Source organism: Danio aesculapii, chromosome 1, assembly GCF_903798145.1.
Source record: "Danio aesculapii chromosome 1, fDanAes4.1, whole genome shotgun sequence".
Taxonomy (NCBI): Eukaryota; Metazoa; Chordata; class Actinopteri; order Cypriniformes; family Danionidae; genus Danio; species Danio aesculapii.
The window spans coordinates 39039517-39063181 of NC_079435.1; the positions used below are offsets into that span (position 1 = coordinate 39039517).

General features: G+C 34.7%; 1 protein-coding gene across 1 annotated transcript in view; it reads left to right on the forward strand.

The window, feature by feature from the left end:
* Positions 1–1165: 1165 nt before the first annotated feature.
* Positions 1166–23665, forward strand: part of LOC130230848 (FERM and PDZ domain-containing protein 1) — a 50353-nt gene continuing 27853 nt past the window's right edge. Inside the window, exons 1-4 of the mRNA XM_056460137.1 lie at positions 1166–1219; positions 11931–12323; positions 21274–21411; positions 21586–21749. Coding sequence (XP_056316112.1) covers positions 21311–21411; positions 21586–21749 — 265 coding nt within the window. The 5' untranslated portion in view covers positions 1166–1219; positions 11931–12323; positions 21274–21310. The remainder of the gene's footprint in view (positions 1220–11930; positions 12324–21273; positions 21412–21585; positions 21750–23665) is intronic.

Sequence of the window (23665 nt, forward strand, 5' to 3'; positions counted from 1 at the left end):
GAAATAAGAGACTTTACAAAGCTTCAATCATTAAGAAAAAAGATTATCAGAAGCTTTAAAAAACTTATTATTCCTATTTTTATTAATAAGCTTAAGAGATTCGACATTGAACAAAATTTCAGCAAGAAAAGTATTAAATCTAGGTATTGCCTTTAGAAACTTATTTTTGTGTATAAAAAATTAACAGTGTACAGTGCAAAAGGTGAATATGCCAAAATATGAAAGTTAAAAGTGGATAAAAACAGTATCACTCACTTCATCTGATCTTTGCTGTGGTCGGAGTAACCTTGTGTTTTATGAACGTTAAATTAAATGTTTTAAAGGCAAACAAATATATATATATTTGTTGAAGTCAGTTGAACTGTTTGTATATAACAGTTGAAGTCAGAATTATTAGCCCACTTTTGTTTTGTTTTTTTCTTTTTTAAATATTTCCCAAATGATGTTTAGCAGAGCAAGGAAAATTTCACAGTATGTGTAATAATATTTTTTCTTCTGGAGAAAGTCTTATTTGTTTTATTTCGATTAGAATAAAAGCAGTTTTTAATTTTTCATGAGCCATTTCAAGGTCAATATTATTAGCCCCTTTAAGCTATTTTTTTTTTTGTCTACAGAACAAATCATCTATACAATAACTTGCCTATTTACCCTAACCTGCCTAGTTAACCTAATTAACCTAGATAAACCTTTAAATGTCACTTTAAGCTGTATAGAAGTGTCTTGAAAAATATCTAGTCAAATATTATTTACTGTCATCATGGCAAAGATAAAATAAAACAGTTATTAGAGATGTTATTAAAACTATTATGTTTAGAAATATGTTGAAAAAAATCAACAGGGGGGGATAAACAGGGGGACTAATAATTCAGGGGGGCTATTAATTCTGAATAAAACTGTGAATATCAATATTTTCAGGTCTGTCAGGTGTTATAATTTAGGCCACCGTCGTATTTTTATTCTATTCAATTCATATTTATTTTTATAGCGCTTCTTACAAAAGGGGGCGGTGGAGTGAGGGAGGGAGAGAGAGAGGGAGAGAGAGAGAGAGACTGACTGACTGATCAAGCGCTGAAAGCAGATTAAACGGTTAAACTGAAGTGCGTCTCTGTGAAACTCCCGGTGGACTAACCCGCCTTCACTTTATTTATTTACCGGCCCAATGACTCTTCTGTCTTCACCGGCGACGGATAGTTCATGAAAATGTTACTCTTCGTGTGAGGTGAGTGATAAAATAGCACGTAATCCTTCATTATGGTTGTGATGTGAAGATGAAGGCGCGTCTCTGACGGGACGAGGTGAATTTGACAGATTAAAGGGAATTAAGTGAATGACACTTACATCGCCGCGAAGCTAACGACACTCAACCAGCCTTCATAAAGAAACTCGTGTTTGTTTGACTGTGATGAAGAGATAGTGAGTGAAATGTTCATTAAACAGAGTCACAGAAATAGGACATTTAGCCTACATAGATGTGTTTTACACAAGGCGTTTGATAGACGCTTATTTGCGGTCTTGTTTTATAGTAAGAGTAATAGTGATATTAGTTGTCTTTGTCGTCTGAGATTCTGCCCCACGGGTAATATTATTATATTATCTTCTTACCATTTCAGGGAATGTCAGATAACCTTGTTTATGTGACTGAGAGTAGAATCCAGTGCTCCCATTTTAGAGATGTAATATGCAACATGCTATATTTTAAACAAACAAACAAAAAAATGCACTTTTCATTGATAATGTTGATTCTTAAAAACCATTGCATTTATTAGCCTACAAATACATGTAATATGTAACCTAAAATATGTATATTGTTCAAGACCAGCAGCACAGTTTTTCTCATACTTCATTCATTTGACTGATATATATTTATTTATTTATTTTGTTAATCAGTTTATTGTTATTATTCAGTTGTTGTAATAATTCTAATTAGTAGTGAAAGCCAGGGCAAAAATCAGTCAGGAGATCCGGCAGGCTTCAGAAAGGGCCATAATTCATTTATGCTGTTATTTTTAGGAGCAGCTGAATACTGTGAATTCTTGATGTCTTGTAATCGTAAACTTACCAAAACAGACCATGGTTACACGACTTCCACATGTTTAAAACCTGATAAACTGTAGTAATGATGATGTGCTCAGACTAAATAATAGGCACACGCACATAAACTACGCTAGAAAAAAAAGATTCATTTACTAAAGATTTTTAAGGTAAGTGGTTGCAAACTAAAATTATTTGGGCTGAATTTAAACAAACAAATTAAGTAGAACATTACTAAATTTACTTTGTTTAAATTCAGCCCATATACATTGTTTGCAACATCTTTGCAAAAATATTTTTGCTCAGTATTTAATGCTTAAAGATCTGAGGCAAATGATCTTACATGACCTATCATGGCACATCTGGACACATGGAGCAGCCGTTCACAAGCTGCTAACAGCCAAAATTGGACAATTTGTGCCAATACTCATTTAAGTGGCTCTTGGAGAGGGAGATCTTCAACAGGAACTGATCTGATTACGCTCCCTATATGAGAGTGACTGAAGCCCCTAGGACAAATGACAGCTTCAATTACAGACACATAAATTCAGCACACAAACACAGACACAAAAAACATTCATTCAAAAAACTTGCTTTGTTTAACATGCTTTTAAATGGCGGACCATTGTGAAGAGGCTGAAGTCAAAATTATTAGTCCTCCTGTGATTTTTTTCTTTCTTTTTCAAATGTTTCCAAAATGATGATTAACAGAGCAAGATTTTTTCATAGTATGTACTGTAATATTTTTTCTTCTGGAGAAAGTCTTATTTGTTTTATTTCAGCTAGAATAAAAGCAGATTTTAAACCATTTTAAGGTCAAAATTATTAGCCCCTTTAAGCTATTTTTTTTGATAGTCTACATAACAAACCATCATTATACAATAACTTTCCTAATGATCCTAACCTGCTTAGTAAACTAATAGTGAAGCCTTTAAATATCACTTTAAGCTGTATAGAAGTGTCTTGAAAAATATCTAGTAAAATATTATTTACTGTCATCATGGCAAAGATAAATAAATCAGTTATTAGAAATGAGTTATTAAAATTATTATGTTTAGAAATGTGTTGATAGAATCTTCTTTCCGTTAAACAGAAATTGGGGAAAAAATAAACAGGGCTAATAACTCAGAGGGGGTTAATAATTCTGACTTCAACTGTATTTTGAATTGCCTACAGAACAAACCATCATGAAACAATGATATGCCTAATTACCCTAATTTGTCTAATTAACCTAATTAAACTTTTAAATTGCACTTTAAGCTGAATACTAGTATCTAAAAATATCTAGTAAAATATTATTTATTGTCATCATGGCAATGATAAAAGAATTTAGTTATTAGAATTGAGTTATTAAAACTATTATGTTTAGAAATGTGTTGAAAAGAATCTTTCCGTTAAACAGAAATTGGGGAAAAAATACTCTATATAATCATTACTGATTCTATCAAAATTCACTGCATTAATTATGTATAGAATACAGAGTTCGTACTGTATGTACAAAAACATAGTGAATATCGCCCAAAGCTGTTAAGAAGCTATAAACTCTGCTTAAGTTTTAATGATATATCCCATTGAATATGTTAGTCATATAACAGTTTTTTCTAAAATAGATATTTTTTATTCAACAATGCATTAAAATGAAAAAGAAGTGACAACAAAAAGGGTTTGTTTAAAAATATGTATTTTCTGTTTATGTATCTAAAAAAACGGTAACCATTGACTTCCAAAGAAAAACAAACACGTGATTGATTGAAAAATAATTTTTAAAAAGTGAAGGGATGACAAAGTAAATGATGACAGGATTTTCAGTTTTGGGTTAACTCTTGGGTTAATCTCTTTAAAATAGAATATAATTTAAAATTATAATTGGAGAGGGCTGTCTAACACACTGCTTATTGTCTAATTACTGTGAATGGATTATGATTCACATTATGTTCTCACCATCAGCCTATTCAGTAACCCCTTTTGGGGGGGCGCTGTCATTCTGAAAGAGCCCACCTCAAATGTTTCATCCTAGGATAAATGACTTTGTATTAAAACGATGCAATAAGTCAGTAATGCAGAACCAGAGGAGCCAAACTACAGTTCTTCGTTTTCTTTTAATTTGTCACCTTTCTGTATGTTTGGGTCTTTACAATATTTATCACTAACTGACTTGCTAAACTTCAGTATGTAAATAGATTAGTGTAACACTATAGATCTATACATTTTATTTTAGGTCAGGCTTAAACTTCAACACTTAGTTTTATACATTATGTATGCTCTATCTTTAACCACAAAAGGGTCCTTGACCTGTAAGGTTGAAGACCCCTTATACTGAGTTAAGCTGGTGTCAATAGTGATCTCACACAGTTTCCTGGACTATTATTAGTAACAGTTCTCTCTTCATTTCCTGGTGATATTTATACGATAGTAAATGTTCGAGCAAATGCTTATGTGAAATTAAATGCATGCAGACAAACTTATAGACAGTCACACAATCAACTGACCTTATTACTTAGACTAATGTTTTGTTGTTTTAGTCTTAAAAATGTCATTAAAAAGAAAAGCCTCATGAAAAGAAAGAAACTGCTAAAAATAAAAACTCATGAAGAAGTGTATTTATTTATTTATTTATTTATTTATTTATTTATTTATTTATTTATTTATTTATTTATTTATTTATTTATTTATTTATTTATTTGTTTATTTGTTTTTGTTAGTTTTTTGTTGTTTGTTTGTTTGTTTGTTTGTTTGTTTGTTTGTTTGTTTGTTTGTTTGTTTATTTTATTATTGTTGTTGTTATTTTTATTTATATTGTTATTATTAAGAACAAAAATTCATTGATACAAAAATCCCCCTTGTCTACCAGGATCAAACATTTTAAAATATATATTTTATGATTTGTTTTAATGTTTTGCATACAAAGCTTTCCTTAAAAGATTACTCCTAGAATCATGCAAATTCATTCACACCTTCAATATTTCTTACAATTTTTCTCACCTATTTAGCTTCTCTTACTTATCTTTAACCTCAACCAACTTTCCCATCTCATTTGTTTTCCTTCTGTCAATACAGTTTTTCCCCCTAATTTTCCCTTCCTCTCATCACCAATGATCATCATTCATTTGTCTCTGCAGATGTGCAGAGCTCAGATCATGCTGCCCGGCCACTCTTTCACTATCTTTGTGTTTTGTTCTGCTTGTGTGTGTGAGAGGTGAAGCAGCATTATCTAGATGCATTATTAAAGCCTGTGCACTCTGTGGTTCTCTCTCTCTCTCTTTCTCTCTCTCTCTCTATTTCTCTCACACTTGCTCTCGGTAAATCTGAAAGAAGAGTTTAAAGGCAATGATAGGATTACTAAAGCATTTAAGGAGAGCTTGAAGGATGTGAAGTACATACATTTGCTCAAAGCATACTTATAGCGAACGCAACGATGAAAAGCTTACCATTCTGCAGCATTATCAATTTTGTAATGATTTTTTTAAAATAGAAAAAAATGTTAATTGTAAACGCACTCTCATTGTTATGTTCTACATATAGCTACAGGGGTTGTTCAAGATCTTTCGTTTGGGTAAATTAGAACGCGGTACTGAAAAATGTCAGTGAAAGATCCTGACAGTGCATATTGTGGTTATGGGGGGGAAATAGCACCGGGAGAAGGATAAATGAAGGAAAGCAGAGAACAAGCGAGTGAGAGGGAGAAAGAAAGAAAGCCGTGTTCTCTGTTTTTGCACTGGATACATTAATTATTCAACAGCCAGGAGCTGAAAATATTCAGAGGGGACTCCGACAAGGCTGATGGTTCAGTCTTTCTTTCTCTCTCTTAATCTCTCCTCAGACTTCCATTGTCACTTTATCAGTTTGTTATTACTGTCTCACTATAAGCTTCTGGCAACTCGCAATTGTTATATTACAGTCAAAAAGTAGAACACTGCTACTAAAGGGCTAGCTAACTGCAAGCATCCTTTTTTTTAACAATATCAGATTATTTAACGTTTACATTTGACTTAACAGAACTACTGGATTTAATGGAAGAAGAAACAACTATTCCTAAATAGAACTAAAATGCTAGTAATATATCTTCTCTGATAAGTACTGTATGCAGAGTTTTGGAATTAGGTTCCGGTTGTTACGCATAAATACCTTTATGCATTTGGCAGTTGTAGAACTCATATTCGATGTTTAATGTACTGGAGTGAGCTACTTCCTGTTAATCAAACCCGTCACATAATAAGGGAAAAAAATGGAAATTAATTATTGTTTCACAAACGTGCAGAGAGGTAGCTCACTTCTGTAGTTTAAACACTGAATATAAGTTGCTTTGGATATAACCATGTTCCAAATTCCAAAAGTTTATGTAATATAGAATTTTATTTGTATCCAACATCAATGTCATAGGTTTACATTCAATTTAGTGTAAATGCTTTATAGGGTATGTTAACTTGATATTGATGCACTACAATGAAAAACACTTTTTTTCCTGTGTTCCTTGTGTTTTTAAAAAGCGCTTGTTTTTTGTTTGTTTTGTTTTTTTTTGTTTTGTTTTGTTTTGTTTTGTTTTGTTTTGTTTTGTTTTGTTTTGTTTTGTTTTGTTTTGTTTTGTTTTGTTTTGTTTTGTTTTGTTTTGTTTTGTTTTGTTTTGTTTTGTTTTGTACTCTTAAGCTTCCAATTTGGAACCTTTAGGGCAGAGTGGGGTACACCCTAACACTTTTTGACTTTCTCGGTTTGTGTGAATCCACACATGGGGTTAAAATTTTCCAAGTAATTTAACATTGGCTAGTACAAATATGTTTTTTTATAATGAAACAAATATGATTTGTTTCATTATAACAGTGTTATTTACCCTAAATAAAATGGAAGTGATAATAAAACAAAAATATATTCTCGATAAATTAAAATGATACATTTTTTTTTTCAAAAAAAGTCAAAATTGTATAGTTCTAATAATAACACAATGTTTCCCATTTGCTCAACTGGAATTTAAAACCGGTTTTATACTCTGCTAGTTAGCAAAACTAAAATTCTAAACAACTTATTCAATTTTATATTGTGAAATTCATTATTATACATTATTAACTCATTATTTACGTATTATTAATTATAGCAGATTTTTCTCATTTAATTCATTGTCATTTGCCTTTTGAAAAGGTACAGAATTTGTGCTTTTATTTTTGAAAGTGTATAGATTATTACAATGCTCAAATGATTACCTATGAAAACGACTAAAAACGTGTATTACGAATGTCAGCTCAACAGATGGCAATGCCATTTATTAAAGAAACACTATGAATCTACACATGCACAGTCCTGTAGTTCACTTTTGGTATTTTGGATGTCAAATGGTCACAAAATGCCTATAGACTGGCCATTGTTTTCACATATTCACATTTGTGTAGTTCACACAGGAGATTATGGTATTGCTTTTAAACATTTGCACTTTGAAATCCATTTTCAAAAGCCTTTTTAATAGGGATGCACAATATATCACAATGTGAAATTATATTCACATATATACAATACAGTATATAGCAGAAGAAGCAAAATATTGCAGTGAGTGCTGCAGTAATGTATATATGAATAGCCAACAAGCATAAAACGTTTTCTTGTTTTTAGAAAATTTTTAAATAAAAACGTGCTCTTGGACAAAATATCAAATGCAATGCCAAATCTGTGTGCCTGCCATTTGAGGCTGAGATTACTTACCACCCAGACTGAGTTTTATAATTTGATGAGGGTAGACAAGATATTTCTTGCAGTGTGATCTGGGAAGAGGCGTGGGAGTTTAAAAATAAGTTAAGCAACGGCACTGAGGCTTTTAAGATGTATGGCATTTGACCAGCAAGGATGGAGTTAACAGTCTTCCCATTAAACTACTAAAACCTGGATAAGCAGCGATTAGGAAAAGACCTTATTTTGCTTTTTAACTAGCAGAGAAACCCTTTATTAGCATCACTTTGGATTAGGCAATTACAGTCCTGGCAAAACATCCATTCACTTATATAATACAGCTGTAAAAATACATATACCTGTACAGTACACTGACAATAGTAGTCTCTCTGTAGTGTTGATTTTGAGTTTTTAGGCTGTAGTTCTGGCCATAGAAATACGTACTGTTGTTCCTGTAGTATATCGCTCCTCATTTAACCATGAAAAATGCTTTTTACTGAGAGAGCTCGTTCAATTAAACAAAGCAACAGAGCTTTATTCTTTGTGATGCAACAGCTTTGAACATCAAACATATTGCATCCGAATGTGACTGTTGAATTAATTTAGCCAGTTCTGGAAAAAGGCCATTTGTTCACATTTCATTTCTGATCTACTAATTGCTTTTTTGCAGTTAGTGGAATCTAATTCTACTTTATCTAACTTTATGCTGATTTAGACAATGCAATTTTAGATTTGAAAATAAAAGTAATTTGGTTATATTAGATGTGTGCTTTATATCATTTAATCATAAATGCTGCATTGTAATGTCATGCCTAAAACATTTTATACCTACAAAGAACATTGTACAAAACAAAACTGCAAATAACTAAACTAATTAACACTTGAGCTTAGGCATGGGATGATAACCGTTTTCAAGGTATACTGCGGTTTAGAAAAGTCAAGGTTTTAAAACCATCAAAATGTCCTGCGATACCGTTCCTAAGGAATGTGTACGATTTTTTTATTTAATTTTTTTGTTTTGTTTTGTTTTTTAGGACAACACTATCTCCACCAAAAAATATATCCAAAGATACGGTTTGAAATTGTAAAAAAAAAAACAGTTTTTGAAACAAATGAAGACAGCAGAAGTCAATAATTCATTTGAATTAATTAGCCTGACATGTTTACAGAATAAATATTTCAAATGTTGCTTGAAATAAAATATTTTGTGCCTAAAAGGGATCACAATACCGTGAAACCGTGATATTTTCATCCAAGGTTCTCATACCGTCAGAAACTTATACCGGCCCATGCCTACTTGAGCCTTAACCAGGGTTAGTATGACTAGATGGAGGAGTCTGTGAATCTACCATTGGTGAAAGCGTAGTGGCCAACTTAAATCGCATTTGCTGTAATAACCAATCACATTACAGCATTACATTCTCCGTTACTGCAACAATCAGTTAGCCAACTAAGGTCGCAAACTGCGTCGCTACAAACATAGTTTGATTTGGCGTTTTTCAAATCCATCGTTCCAACAAACATTCTCAAACTCTGTCGCAAACTTGTACGCTTGCAACTACACCTCTCGAGCTGTAGTTAGAAGCATAGTTCCTGGTTGTGTTCTATTTCCAGTTATCACCCCTATGCCCTATACCTTTCGAACCTTAGAACATTTAAACTTAGAATGATTTAAAAAAAAACATTAAACTCATCTGTCTTAGGTGTAATTTGCTTTCCAAGTATTTTTTACAGTTCAGTTTTAGCGATCTTCATACTGACCATTGCGCTCCCCTCATAGTGCACTTTGAAAACATTTATGCCATTTTGAACACAGCTGTGGCTCATGACGACAGCTATAGATGACTTTCGATTTAAAAGCAGAATTTACTTTACGTCTCTAAAGCTTGTGAAAACAAAAATATATACGTTAATGCTTTAATTTATAGTCAGTGTTGTTTTCATTCTCTCATCTTCAATAGCCAATTACTATTACATTTAATCTATACATATTTACTCTGTTTCTGTTGGAATCTCACAGAACTTAATACAACTCTCAAGGCACCCCAGTTCAGGTTTACTCAAGGCATTTTCTCTTCACTCCACTAAAACAAAATCTGTCAGTGTTGATTTCATTCTCTCATCTTCCGCGAATCAGCACTTTACATTTTCGATTGTAGCTCCTTGTCATCTGAAGGCAGAAGGTGTTGACTGAGTGATTGACAGCTGATATTAAACAATCCATTTGCGTTCAGTTCTAGAGTTATGGGTCTAAGAGCTTGAAGGCGGGACAAGCATTGCTTTGTTGTTTAAAACTATTTTGTTTAGACTACTGATTTAAACTATTACAGAGCGCTGCATTTCGCGTTTCAGGTGCAAAGATGCATTTTGCCTGAATGTCTTCTATATCCGCACATGCGGTGAACATTTTCAGTGAAAACTTGTTGCATAGCAAAAACATGTGGTATAGGTGAATTAAATAAGCTCAATTGTCCTGAGTGTATATTCAATTCAATTCAGTTCAATTCACCTTTATTTGTATAGTGCTTTTACAATGTAAATTGTGTCAAAGCAGCTTCACATAGAAGATCATAGTAAATTGGAACAGTGTCAATTCAGTTTTCAGTGTTTAAATTCAGTTCAGTTTAGCTCAGTTCAGTGAGGTTTAAAAATCACTACTGAGAGTCCAAACACTAAAGAGCAGATCCATCGATGCACAGCTCTACAGATCCCGAACTATGCAAGCTAGAGGTGACAGCGGCGAGGAAAAAACTTCACTAATTGGCGAAAGTGAAGAATTAAAAAACCTCGAGAGAAACCAGGCTCAGTTGGGCACGACCATTTCTCCTATGGCCAAACATCTTGTGCAGAGCTGCAGTCTAGGCACCATACTGATTGTGTGTGAATGAGAGTGTATGGGTGTTTCCCAGAGATGGGTTGCAGCTGAAAGGGCATCCGCTGCGTAAAACAAATGCTGGATAATTTGGCGGTTCATTCCGCTGTGGCGACCTCAGATTAATAAAGGGACTAAGCCATTTAGAAAATGAATGAATTAATAAATAGCAAAAATTTCGGGTGCATATGCAACCAAAACAGTCGCAGTTTCGAGCTCTGGTAAACAAAGCAAGCAGCTAATTAGTCACATGGCTGTAATGTTCACTTTGAGTTTATTTGGCAAATGCGTTTTCATTTCGCATTAAACCTTTTTCACACCTGTCCAAAACCACCTCTAGTGAGCATAAGATTTTTTTTTGTATGCGAATTAAATTAGCAAACAAAATTCCATCACTTGTTTGTCATAAGATACTTTAAAATGCGCATTAACACAAAGTGATGGAAATCCAGATATTTTTCACAGATACCTCAAAAATTATGGAGAAATGCTTTTCTAAAATGTGTACATGACTGTTCCCATAAAGCAGAATTTTGCTTGGTGTCAACACTAAAAACTAAATAACCAAACTAATGTTTCAGGGCAAACATGTTGCAGATTAGACGTTATGCTATTGATTCATAAAACAATAAGTGTCTTTACAACAAAAGCAATTTTTTAGTTTTTTAAATCAAATGTAAACTGCACTTTACCAGATAAGTTTAATGCCATGACTAAATTTTTTTAAGTGACAAGTAACAAAGAATTTATTAAATGTATCACAGGAGAAAAGAAAAAAAAACAAAAAAGGGTTGTAGGCTTGCCTTTTAAAGGCAGCCTTTAGTTTATTTTCACCATCTTTTTCAAATTCCCTCTCCATTTCCCTTGAAATGATATATCAATGTTTCCTTCTTCAGTGTTACATAAACAGATTGGTTTAATCTATACATATTCACTCTGTTTCTTTTGAAATCTCACAGAACTTAACACAACTCCCAAAGCATTTTCTCTTGAATGAAAGGCACCCCAGTTCAGGTTTACTCAAGGCATTTTTCTCTTCACTCCACTCCAGGTTTTCAATTTCCCACTTCTAACTAAGTGATTAGAGAAACCCTGTTCTAAGCAATCAGAAACATTGAGAAAAAAAAACACTCATCACTTCACACATAATCAACTCTGCTCACCACACAGACCAAAACCATCACGTGTTGTAATGTAATCATAAACTGTTAATTTATCTTCAAGCGGAGAAGGGAATGAGAATGATGCAACATGGCCAGTGTATTGGTATTGCAGTGACCCAACTTCAGTGGTCAGTCAGTCATGCAACAGTCATTTCTAATAGTGAGATAAGATTTTTTTTGGACATCACATAACACCTTATGCGTCTCTTTTACAGATCTGAGGACTTCTTGTTACTCCAATTATGGCAGCAAACAAAAGCCTATGTTTGATGGAGAGGACCACTGGGTCAAGAAGGAAAAGCTCCTACACTGTCTGGAATTCACCACTGAAGAAACAAGAACTCTGAATTGTTCTCCTTGCTCATATTAACCTGCTAAAGTCCAAGTGTAAAACATCGACATAGATGCAATGCAAATGGATTGGACAAAAACTTTAAAATCACACACACTGGATATAATTAAGCTGAGCAAGCCAATGAAGTAAAAACATTTATTTAATGTTAGCAATCATAAGAAAGGAATGATGAAGTCAAATATTTAGAACAATTGGTGATGCAGTCCATGGAAAAGTACCTCTTAGGTGGGGCAACATATCATCTGACTATAAGGTAAGTTTGTAGTGTGTGTACTTATTTGCAGCACAGGCTCTTTGGAAGCTATGTGACTCAGCCTACATTTTTGTGAAATTATAAGTTGCTCTGTGTGTGTTTCAGTGCATGTTTCAATTGACAGAACCCCTAGAGGAGGATGTATACATTTTTGAGAATCTGAAATACTTTACTTATGGTACACTGTGTTTTACTTTTGACCTATACATCATTATTGTACACGTCCATGAGCATCTAGCGAATCACTGACATATACCTTTCCTTAAACCCAACCAAAAGTGTTTTCAAAAGCAAGCATATGAGAAAAGTGCACTGTGACCATGTACTTTATCTTGATTTTTCATTGCTTTTATCTCTTTTTTTTTTTTAAACGTATTTTTACTGGACTCAAACTAGAGTGCTCTGCGCCACAAATACAACATCATACAAAGTGAGCTACCCAGTAAACTGACCACGATAGGAGAGGCAAATTTATTCAAATACAAAATATAGACACCGTTAAGTTGTTTTAGGTATTTATTTGGTGTTTTGCAAAGAACTGCGCAAAAATAAACCTTTAATTGTTGATAACATGGCCCTGAAATATCATTAGTGTGAAAGGGAACAAAATGTTGTTGACGTCTTATTGCCCCATAGCATTAGTTTTACCTTCAGTAGAAGGTAGGTTTCAGAAACACACCCTTTTTGTACACGTCCATGAGCAGGTGACTCTTGTCGTACAGGTCACCAAGTGAATCACTGACATATACCTTTCCCTAAACCCAACCAATAGTGTTTTCAAGAACAAACATAAGAGAATAGTGCACTGCGACCATGTAGTTTAGCTTTTATCTTTTTTAAAAACTGTGTTTTACTGGACTCGAACTCGAGTACTTTGTGCCACAAGTACGACATTGTACAAAGTGAGTTACCGTGCAAACTGACCTTGCAGCCTTATTTGCTTTAAAAATAATAGACACCTTTAACCTTTCCCTAAACCCAACCAATAGTGTTTTCAAAAGTAAACATAAGAGAAAAGTGCACTGTGACCATGTAGTTTACCTTGATTTTACATTGCTTTCTTCAGTGGAAGGTAGGTTTCAGATACACAACATTTTTGTACATGTCAATGAGCAGGTGACACTTATCGTACAGATCACCTAGCAAATTACGGACATATACTTTTCCCTAAAGCCAACCAATAGTGTTTTCAAAAGCAAACATAAGAGAAAAGTGAACTGTGACCATGTAGTTTACCTTGATTTGACATAGCTTTTATCTGTTTTTTTGAAACCGTGGTTTACTGGACTCAAATTCGAGTACTTTGCGCCACAAGTAAAACATCATACAAACTGAGCTACCGAACAACTGACCATGATAGGTGAGGCAAACATATTCAAATGCAAAGTATAGACACCGTTTATTTGTTTTAGGGTATTTATTTGGTGTTTTGCAAAGAACTGTGCAAAAATAAACCTTTAATTGTTGATAATATGTCCCTGAAAATAGCATTAGTGTGAAAAGTAACAAAAGTTTTTTGCATCTTACTACCTCGTAGCGTTACTACCTACCATTTTAGCTAAAAACTGCAGTGAACAATTTTTTTGCAGTTTCAAAAAACCTGTAGGCTGAAACATGTATTTCCAATGAGCCAATGTTGCTTATTTGTGTGCACAAGTTTGTCCAAGGTGTTTACATGTGTGTCTATAACTCAGTGATCGGCTCAGTGTGTGACGCAATTGCACTCTGTCCCTGCCTTTACAAACCTAATCCAATTAGAAAACTTGTCAGTAACCTTAGGGTCGTCTGTCTGATACTCTGTACATGTACGTACACTCTAGAAAGGACTATAAAATTAGGGAACTGTATTGTACTGAGTTAAAAATGTACAGTGTTTATATTTCACATTGTTGTTTCACATTGTTGTTTTAGGGTTAAAAGAAGCATAAACTAAATGTCCTGATAGAAAAATACCAATAATTACCTCTTAATTTTAAGTGCTTAAGTTGGAACAAGTCCACAGTGGAGGCTTAGTAACTACTTGCTAGTGTGTATCTAACTCTGGAGTTTGATCAGTTGTTTCATGATTTTCTTAAAGCAAATTGGAAGGTTGTACATTGTTCTTAAAGTATTGTGGAGACATTTACTTTAATTGATCCAATACATTCATGCTCTTGGCAGATGCATTGATTCAACGTGACTTTACATTCAATGTATACATTTTATTAGTTCTTGCTGGCATTGCTAGTGCTCATGTTTAAACTAAGGCACAATTATGTGTGAAATATGATACTTTATCCTGAATAACATCATAGACATTTTGGTTACACTTTTAATAAGGTGTCCTTGTTACACGTTCTATGTACTTACTGTAGTAATTATAAATTAATTATGCATAATTTTAAATAAACACCCCCTAGACCTAACCAGCATTCAAACCTTAACCATATAGTAAGTACATGCGATGAATTAATATTACTCAGTAGTTAAATAGTTACACTGTAACAAGCACACCTTAAAGTGTTAACTGTATTTTATTAGTAAATACAAAATAGCACTATTGCCTCCCTCATAGCAGGAAGGTCGCTTGTTCGAGCCCTGGCTGGAGCAGTTAGCATTTCTGTGTGGAGTTTGCATGTTCTCCCTGCGTTCGCGTGAGTTTTGTCCAGATGCTCCGGTTTCCCCCACAGTCCAAAAACATGCGGTACAAGTGAATTGAATAAGCTAAATTGGCTGTAGTGTATGTGTGTGTGAATGCAAGAGTGTATGGGTGTTTCCCAGTGTTGGGCTGCAGCTGCAATGGCATCGGCTGCGTAAAACATATGCTGGATAAGTTGGCGGTTCATTCCGCTGTGGCGACCCCTGATTAATAAAGGGACTAAGCTGAAAAGAAAACGAATGAATGAATGAAATGTTAATTATGATTTATCCTATTTGATATGTTCAACACCAAAAACAATTCTCTCTTGAAATTTAAATAAGTGTAAATGTCTTTTTTACCATATACACTGACCGGTCACTTTATTAGGTACACTTTACTTGTACCGGGTTGGACCCTCTTTTGCCTTCAGAACTGCTTTAATCCTTCATGGCATAGATTCAGCAAGGTACTGGAAATGTTCCTCAGAGAATTTTGGTCCAAATTGACATGATAGCGTGACGCAGTTGCTGCAGATTTGTCGGCTGCACATCCATGATGCCACATTCCACCACATTCCAGAGGTGCTTTATTGGACTGAGATCTGGTGACTGAGGAGGCCATTTGAATGCAGTGAACTCGTTGTCGTGTTCAAGAAACCAGTCTAAGATCATTCGCGCTTTATGACATGGTGCGTTATCCTGCTGGAAATAACCATTAGACGATGGGTACGCTGTGGTCATAAAGGGATGGACATGGACAACAATACTCAGGTAGGTTGTGGCGTTGACACAAGGCTCAATTGGTACTAATGGGGCCCAAAGTGTGCCAAGAAAATCTCCCCCACACCATTACACCACCAGCCTGAACCATTGATAAAAGGCAGGATGGATCCATGCTTTCACGTTGTTGACGCCAAATTCTGACCCTACCCTCCGAATGTTGCAGCAGAAATTGAGACATATCAGAACAGGCAACGTTTTTCAATCTTCTAATGTCCAATTTTGGTGAGCGTGTTCGAATTGTAGCCTCAGTTTCCTGTTCTTATCTTACAGGAGTCGCACCTACTGTGGTCTTCTGCTGCTAGCTCATCCGCTTCAAGGTTCGATGTGTTGTGCTGGGTTGGGTTGTAACGAGTGGTTATTTGAGTTACTGTTGCCTTTACTGATGACATTTAAAGTCACTTAAATCACCTTTCTTCCCCATTCTGATGCTGAGTTTGAACTGCAGCAGATTGTCTTGACCATGTCTACATGCCTGAATGCATTGAGTTGCTGCCATGTGATTAGCTGATTAGAAATTTGTGTTAATAAGCAGTTGGATAGGTGTACCCAAAAGAAGTGGCCAGTAAGTGTATGTCTTAAGGTCTGTAAGGTTCAATTTAACAGTTCATTTGGTCTCTGCTATTTGCTCCTATATCAAGATTAACAGTACAACGCAAAAACTTTAGGTAGTGTCAGAATGATACATATTTGTTCATGTTATAACAGCTTATGCAACTAACTAGATAGACTTTTCTTACATTGTAGCCAGTGCTGAAGTATGTAGCCTACAGTAATCAGACTAGTATGTAGATTATGCATTTTAAAATGCTTATAATCTTAGCAAAGACCATCTTTCTATTTTTATTGTTGAATAATGACAGTAGGACAAAATGTTTTCAGAACTTGTTTCTTTAAATATTGGGTTGAGGCGGGGACAGCTAAAAGTAAACACTAAAGAGAGGCTGTTATATATAAAACACCGCTCATCTCTAATGTAACATGTCTTGAATGGTCCACTGCCCGTAATCTTACCATGTGAATGTGTATAAATTGTAGACTATTCTTACTGTACGTTAAGTAGTTCAACCTAGCCATTAGTGTTAGCTGCCCATGCTAATGGTAGAATACAGCTATTATTTCTCTTAGAGAGAGCATGAGCAGACCTTTTTTTATGAGGGAACATGGGCGTGAGGGGGAATTAAACCCCACTCTACAGGCCACTAATCTAATATAGAGAGAGGAGAGAGAGACAGGGTGTGTGTGTGTGTGAGAGAGAGAGAGAGAGAGAGAGAGAGAGAGAGAGAGAGAGAGAGAGAGAGAGAGAGAGAGAGAGAGAAAGCAGTAAGCTGAAATGTTCATTGTGAAATTCAGTGAATGTGGGCCTGTATCTCAATGCTACAACATAGATTTAATTCCCAGCACCATTTTAGGGATCTAGCAGTTCACAGACTCCTACTCATAATTTAATCCCTCCATCTTTAGTATATAATATAATCATAAGGTCTTTCAGTGGCTCCTGATCTTGCATTGATATTAGGCCATATGTACAAAAGATATGTATTGATTAAGAGTGTACTGAAGCATGAATAATATATAAAGTAGAGCTGAAAAATTGGTTTCTGTATAAAAAAGCCTCAACAATATATAGTGCTTCATCCTCTAGATCAAGGGTGCCCAAACTCGGTCCTGGAGGGCCGGTGTCTGGCAAAGTTTAGTTTAAACCACAATCAGACAAACCTGCGCTAGCTAATCTGGCTTTCAGACTTTACTAGGCTTTCTAGAAACATCCATGCATGTGTTGAGGCAAGTTGGACCTAAAATCTGCAGGACACCAGCCCTCCAGTACTGAGTTTGGGCACCACTGCTCTAGATGGAATGGTAGGTGAGGGGATTCTATTGTTCTTAAAGGGGCTTTTATGCAAAAAAAAAAACTTTTATAAGGAGTTATAACCAGTTTTCAATGGTAAAAATTTATCAATTAACTATTTTGTAATCACACTTCATAAAAGCAGTCTGCAGAAACATTTTGATTATCATTCTGCTTTTATGCATATCATCAGAGGGGAAAAGCCCCACCCATTAGTGACGATCTCTCCCTCATTAGGTAGTTAGTCTTGTTTTTGAATCCACCACTATGCTGACACACAGGCATTTGTAGCTCCACCCTCATTAGAAAAAAGTACTGGGAACACAATGTCATTTGAATTTAAAGCAACAGTCACCAAAATGGCACAATTAAGACCAACACCTAAAAGGGGCAGTTTCACAGAGTTAAAAAAAACATTATTTTGTTGGGTATTTTGAGTCGAAACTTCACAAACACACTGCAGGGACTTATTTTATATCTTGTAAAAATTAGCATAATTGGTCCGCTTTAAAGAGCAAGTTCACCTAAAAGATAATTTTTAAAATGTTGGAAACTGGCAGAAATTGACTTTCACATGTTTTTTATTTTATATTATGGATGTCGGTGGCTAGAGGTTTCCAACAATCTTCAAAATATCTTCTATTGTGAACAAAAACAGTAAATAGTATAATTCAATATTTATTTTTGGTTGAATCAGCCCTATTTTCCTTTAGAAATCTAAAAGAAGGGATCTATAAATGCCATTTTTTAGGGAACACATGCTTTGGCAGGATTGCTCTGTATATGTTATAATTTATTATTAATATGATTAATATTTAATCAGGCAACAATATAACAATAACTGGAAAAGTACATTAGACCAGAAACAGATTTGTAGCAGTAATGTGGAAAAAAAAAGGCAGGTGCATCATGGTCAAGGGGTGTTTTCCTTATTCATAATTCAAACTGCCTGAGGTACAAACTGTTTTGGAAACTCTTCAGAAAACAAACTGTTATTTTCATTTTTTGCTACTGAGTTTCTCCTTTTTGTGTTAGAGGAATTGTTATGGTTAGACATTATGGTTTAGTTATTTGAAATATTTTTAGACTAAATTGGCAGAAAAACAGCTTCTTAGTTGACGTGTTTTCGCTGTACAATTACACAAACAGCTGTGCACTTTACAATAGTAGTTTATTAATATGTTGTAATTGAGGCTAACCTTACACGTGGTTAATCGTACATTGTGAAAAGTACAGTATGACTCATGAACATCTAAATTCATTAATTACAGCATGAGCAAATAATAAAGACACTGATTAATGGATTAAATTGATTAATTAATTAAATGTAACATTTATGTATGTAATGTGAAGCAGACGCTGACAAGGAAGTGCGGATCAGAACGCAGGGTTTATTATGCAGAGAATGGTCAGGCAAGCAACAGTCAGCACAGGAGCAAACATACGGCATGTATACGGGCAATCCAGAGTCCTGGTCAATAAACAGGCAGATGATCAAAAGGCAGGCAGTATACAACATAAAGCAAACAAAACAAAGCAAGGTTCAAACACGGAAGGCAAGGCAAGAAAAACCCCATCGTAATGTCCACGGTTCAGTATAACAAGACTCAGCGCTGATGTGTGTGTGTGTGTGTGTGTGTGTGTGCGCTGTATAAATAGTCCATGTAATCAGTCTTTGACAATCCTCCAGCTGTGTGTTTGCAATCAGTCAGGATCAGGAACCGGTGTGAGTGTGTGTGGTGCATGACTGGATCTGTAGTCCATGTAACAGCGGATTTGGAGTTTGTTAGCAAACTGTGTGTTTACCAGCGATCTGCACAGGCTGGATACCTGGTGATTGTGACAATAAACACCTCAGCAGCATTAACTTCACAATTTTATTTATATGGATATTCTGAAGGTGTTTACCAAAGGATATGTCAATGCATGCAGTAATCTGCCTGATTATATAAAATGTATTCTACAAAAAAAGAGTTGGAGTTGAGTAGAGTTGTCAAATGGTCATCAGTTATCAGATATCAGATATCAGTTATCTCTTCAAGGCTGTCAGTTATCCAGCATTTCAGATGGGGTATGGAAGATCATTCCACCCTCCAGGAGCAGTGAATAAGAAGGTTCTCATGAGACATTTGTACCATGATGCGACGCTCAATGAATTAATGGTTGTAATGTTGCTGGTTGGCTTGGCTTTTTTAGCGTATTATTATTTCTAGGGTGTTGTAACAGTAGGCATGTCACTATTGCGCATCCAGTCAGAATTATGCTAGCCTTTGATATGGTGTTTGCAGTAGTGATAACGAGGCCGACAGCAGTAAAATAAATGTAAAGTGAGATCCCAATCCTGTGAAATCTGAGAACATAATGTGTTCATGACTCATGATCTCCTGAGATCTCCCTCTCGCTTTTTTTGTCACAGTTTATTTTATTTGCCTCTTTGTCTTTGTCGGTCCTTCTCTTTTGACCATGTGGCTCCAGATTGTCTCTCACATTCCCTAGTGGTACATATTTGATACAAGCACCCTTTATCAAAAGCAATGTTGCAACATCACCACAATATATATATATAAGAAACTGCTTCATAAAAACAATCTTTCATAGCCCTATAATAAAAAAATAAGGTGACCACACATTATCAGTACTGCTGTACACACAATTTTGCTTGCCCATTATGAAGATACTGTAAATGCTCAACCTGGATAAGTGTGCAGACTTACATGATGATACAGGATGCGGACAGAGAAATGTTCCAAACAGTCACAGATGTGCACTATCTACATACAATTTTGCTTATTTTGCTTAATTAATTGACCGAAGGAGATATTATATCGGCTTTGTGCAGTTATTATGACCATACAATAGAATTTAAAGATTATAAGACCATACATTAGAAGTTAAAATATATATACAGCATATAACCTGTTATTATTTAATAACTTCTGATCTAAATATTTGAAGATCCCTTCAGATTTTAAACTATTTCAATAATTTCCACATTTTTAGGATCGTCTTTTATCGGATGTATTGAAATTGTATTTAAATTAATAACATCTTGCTGACGGTGGAGTAAAATTAAATGGTTTTGGAGATATAATTCTTAATGTAAATATACTTAACAAGTCTTTTTTAATTACATAAACTATTGTTGTTACCCTGAAAAGTAAGCGTCCTCTGTAAATTGTAGTAAAAAACCCCCCAAGTTCTTTAAGATATATTATGTTAATATGTTATAATTTTAATCAATTAATCTATTTATTAAGATAGATAGATAGATAGATAGATAGATAGATAGATAGATAGATAGATAGATAGATAGATAGATAGATAGATAGATAGATAGATAGATAGGTAGGTAGGTAGGTAGGTAGGTAGGTAGGTAGGTAGGTAGGTAGGTAGGTAGGTAGGTAGGTAGGTAGGTAGGTAGGTAGGTAGGTAGGTAGGTAGATAGATAGATAGATAGATAGATAGATAGATAGATAGATAGATAGATAGATAGATAGATAGATAGATAGATAGATAGATAGATAGATAGATAGATAGATAGATAGATAGATAGATAGATGTTTATGTTCAATCCACTTAAATTTAAAAAAAAAATAAATTATCTAACTTAATTTGTGTAAATGGATGGATGGATGGATAGATGTTGATTGAAATGTAAATTGAATAGTTTTAACGTTTATCTTTTTTCTTTGCACTAATCAGTGGTCCAATGGTGAGCTTTCACTCGTTGTGCAGCTAAATGGAGGAGCGGGACCGCAGTCGCTCACCATCCCGCAGGACCAGCAGAGTAGAGCAGGTGGTGGGACGCTGGCTTCGCCGCTCCAGAGAGTCCATCAGCCGGTAACCCTTACTTTCTTACATTGTATGGAGTAGTACATTTTCTTTTTTGTTGTATTTAAACAAGATTACTGTATCTCTCTCTCTCTCTCTCTCTCTCTCTCTCTCACACACACACACACACACACACACACACACACACACACACACACTCACACACACACTGTCTGTACACAGAGAACGTGTATTAGAAGATGGACAGGTTACTGACAATGGCTCTCAGGAGCAGAGGAGCTGCCCAATTCGAGTCACTGTTAAAATCCCTCTTGACTCCACCATTAACTCCCATGGCTTTACTGTATCAACACACACACCACCACAGGTGCTGGACGTGACAGAAGGTACATTACACACACAATCATCACATTTTTTTAACATGTATATTGCAGTAAGTTTGTGAACTTTCAAGCAGCATGTGAATAAGTTTAACAAAACAAGAAATATCATACAAACTGCATGTTTTTTTTTTTGTTAAGTACTGTTCTAAATAAGAAATGTTACATAAAAGATATTTACATATATAATTGACTAGACAATAAATAAACAATTAAAATGAAGAAAATCTGAAGTTTGCAAACTTGGATTTTCTTTGTTCATAAGACCTTTGTTTGTTTTGCTGTTCTTTAGAAAAATCCTCCTTGTCCTGCAAATGCCTCAGTTTTCCAGCATCTTTGCATATTTAAACCCTTATTTAAACCCTCAGATCCATCTTTTGCACTTTTTGACAATTGAGTGTCTTAAATACAACTGTTCAAACCCTCACCGATGGTCCAGAAGGAAACATTATGCAATAAGAACAGGGGGTGAAAACTTTTGGAATTTGAGGATCAAGGTAAATTGTACTTAATTTGTCATCTGGCAAACATGCACATATCTTCTCTTATTTCTGAAGAGCAGTACTAAATGATATTTCAACAAAGTAAGAAAAAACTGAACATCTTCATCCTGTTTAAAAGTTTTCACCCCCCAGGAACCTACAGTTTTTCTCAATCCCTTTTTTTCTCATTTATTCCAAGATATAACCAAGGGTTAACAAACTTTTAACAATCATTTTAAATAAATTTATATATGTAAACATATTTTATGTAAAATATCTTACTCAGGACAGGCATAGGCTGGTACAAGATTGTGATGGTATGATAACCTTGGATAAAAATATCACATTATCACGGTTTTACGGTATCACGGTATTGTACTACTCTAAAATATGTTCTTTTAAAATATCTAGGTAAAAAAAAACTTTTCCTCGGCTGAACACAATATATTTTATTTTAAGGAACATTTAGAATATTTTGGAACAGTAGCTTTTGATGTGGAGGGTCATTTTCTGCTGGAAATACTGTTGCCCTAACAAACTAAATAAAATAGTTGCAAAAAACATGTTAAAAAAACTGTACAAATACCATAGGAACCATACTGTATCAGAAAATTCTGGGGGGTTTAAAACCTTGACTTTTCCAGACAGAAAATAAAAATATATCATATCATGCCATTTGTAATTTTTCCTCTTATTTTGTTAAAGGCACAATGGGTTTTATCACTGCTAAAGTGTTTCAATTTTCTTACATTGTATTAACAACAAAGGTCATTTAGAAAACATTTTTATATAATTAATCATTAAAAATTTGTATTAATAATAAGGACAAGATTTTATCACAGGTGAATTTATAATTATTATATATGTATATAAAATAATTAGGACGTCACGGTGGCACAGTGGGTCACACGATCGCTGTACAGAAAGAAGGTTGCTGGTTCGAGCCCCGGCTTGGTCAGTTGGCATTTCTGTGTGAAGTTTGCATGTTCTCCCCGTGTTCGCGTGGGTTTCCTCCAGGTGCTGTATAGGTGAATTGAATAAGCTAAATTGTCCGTAGTGTATGTGTGTGAATAAGAGTATATGGGTGTTTCCCAGTGATGGGTTGCAGCTGGAAGGGCATACGCTGCGTAAAACATATGCTTGAAAAGTTGGTGGTTCATTCCACAGTGGTGACCCCTGATTAATAAAGGGACTAAGCCGAAAAGAAAATAAATGAATGAATGAATATGATAATTACACTTATTAAATATTGTTCACTATAATATATTGTATTTTGGGGTTTAATGCCTAGACTGCTCTGAGCTATTGGCAGCCTCTCCTCCTCACGTGGAATGAACACACTGAAGCTAAGCACTAGATAATAGCCAGGTGGACTTGGTTACCTTTAAGGCTCAACTGTGTGACTTCCAATAAGCTTCCATTAGATGCTGTGAATACATT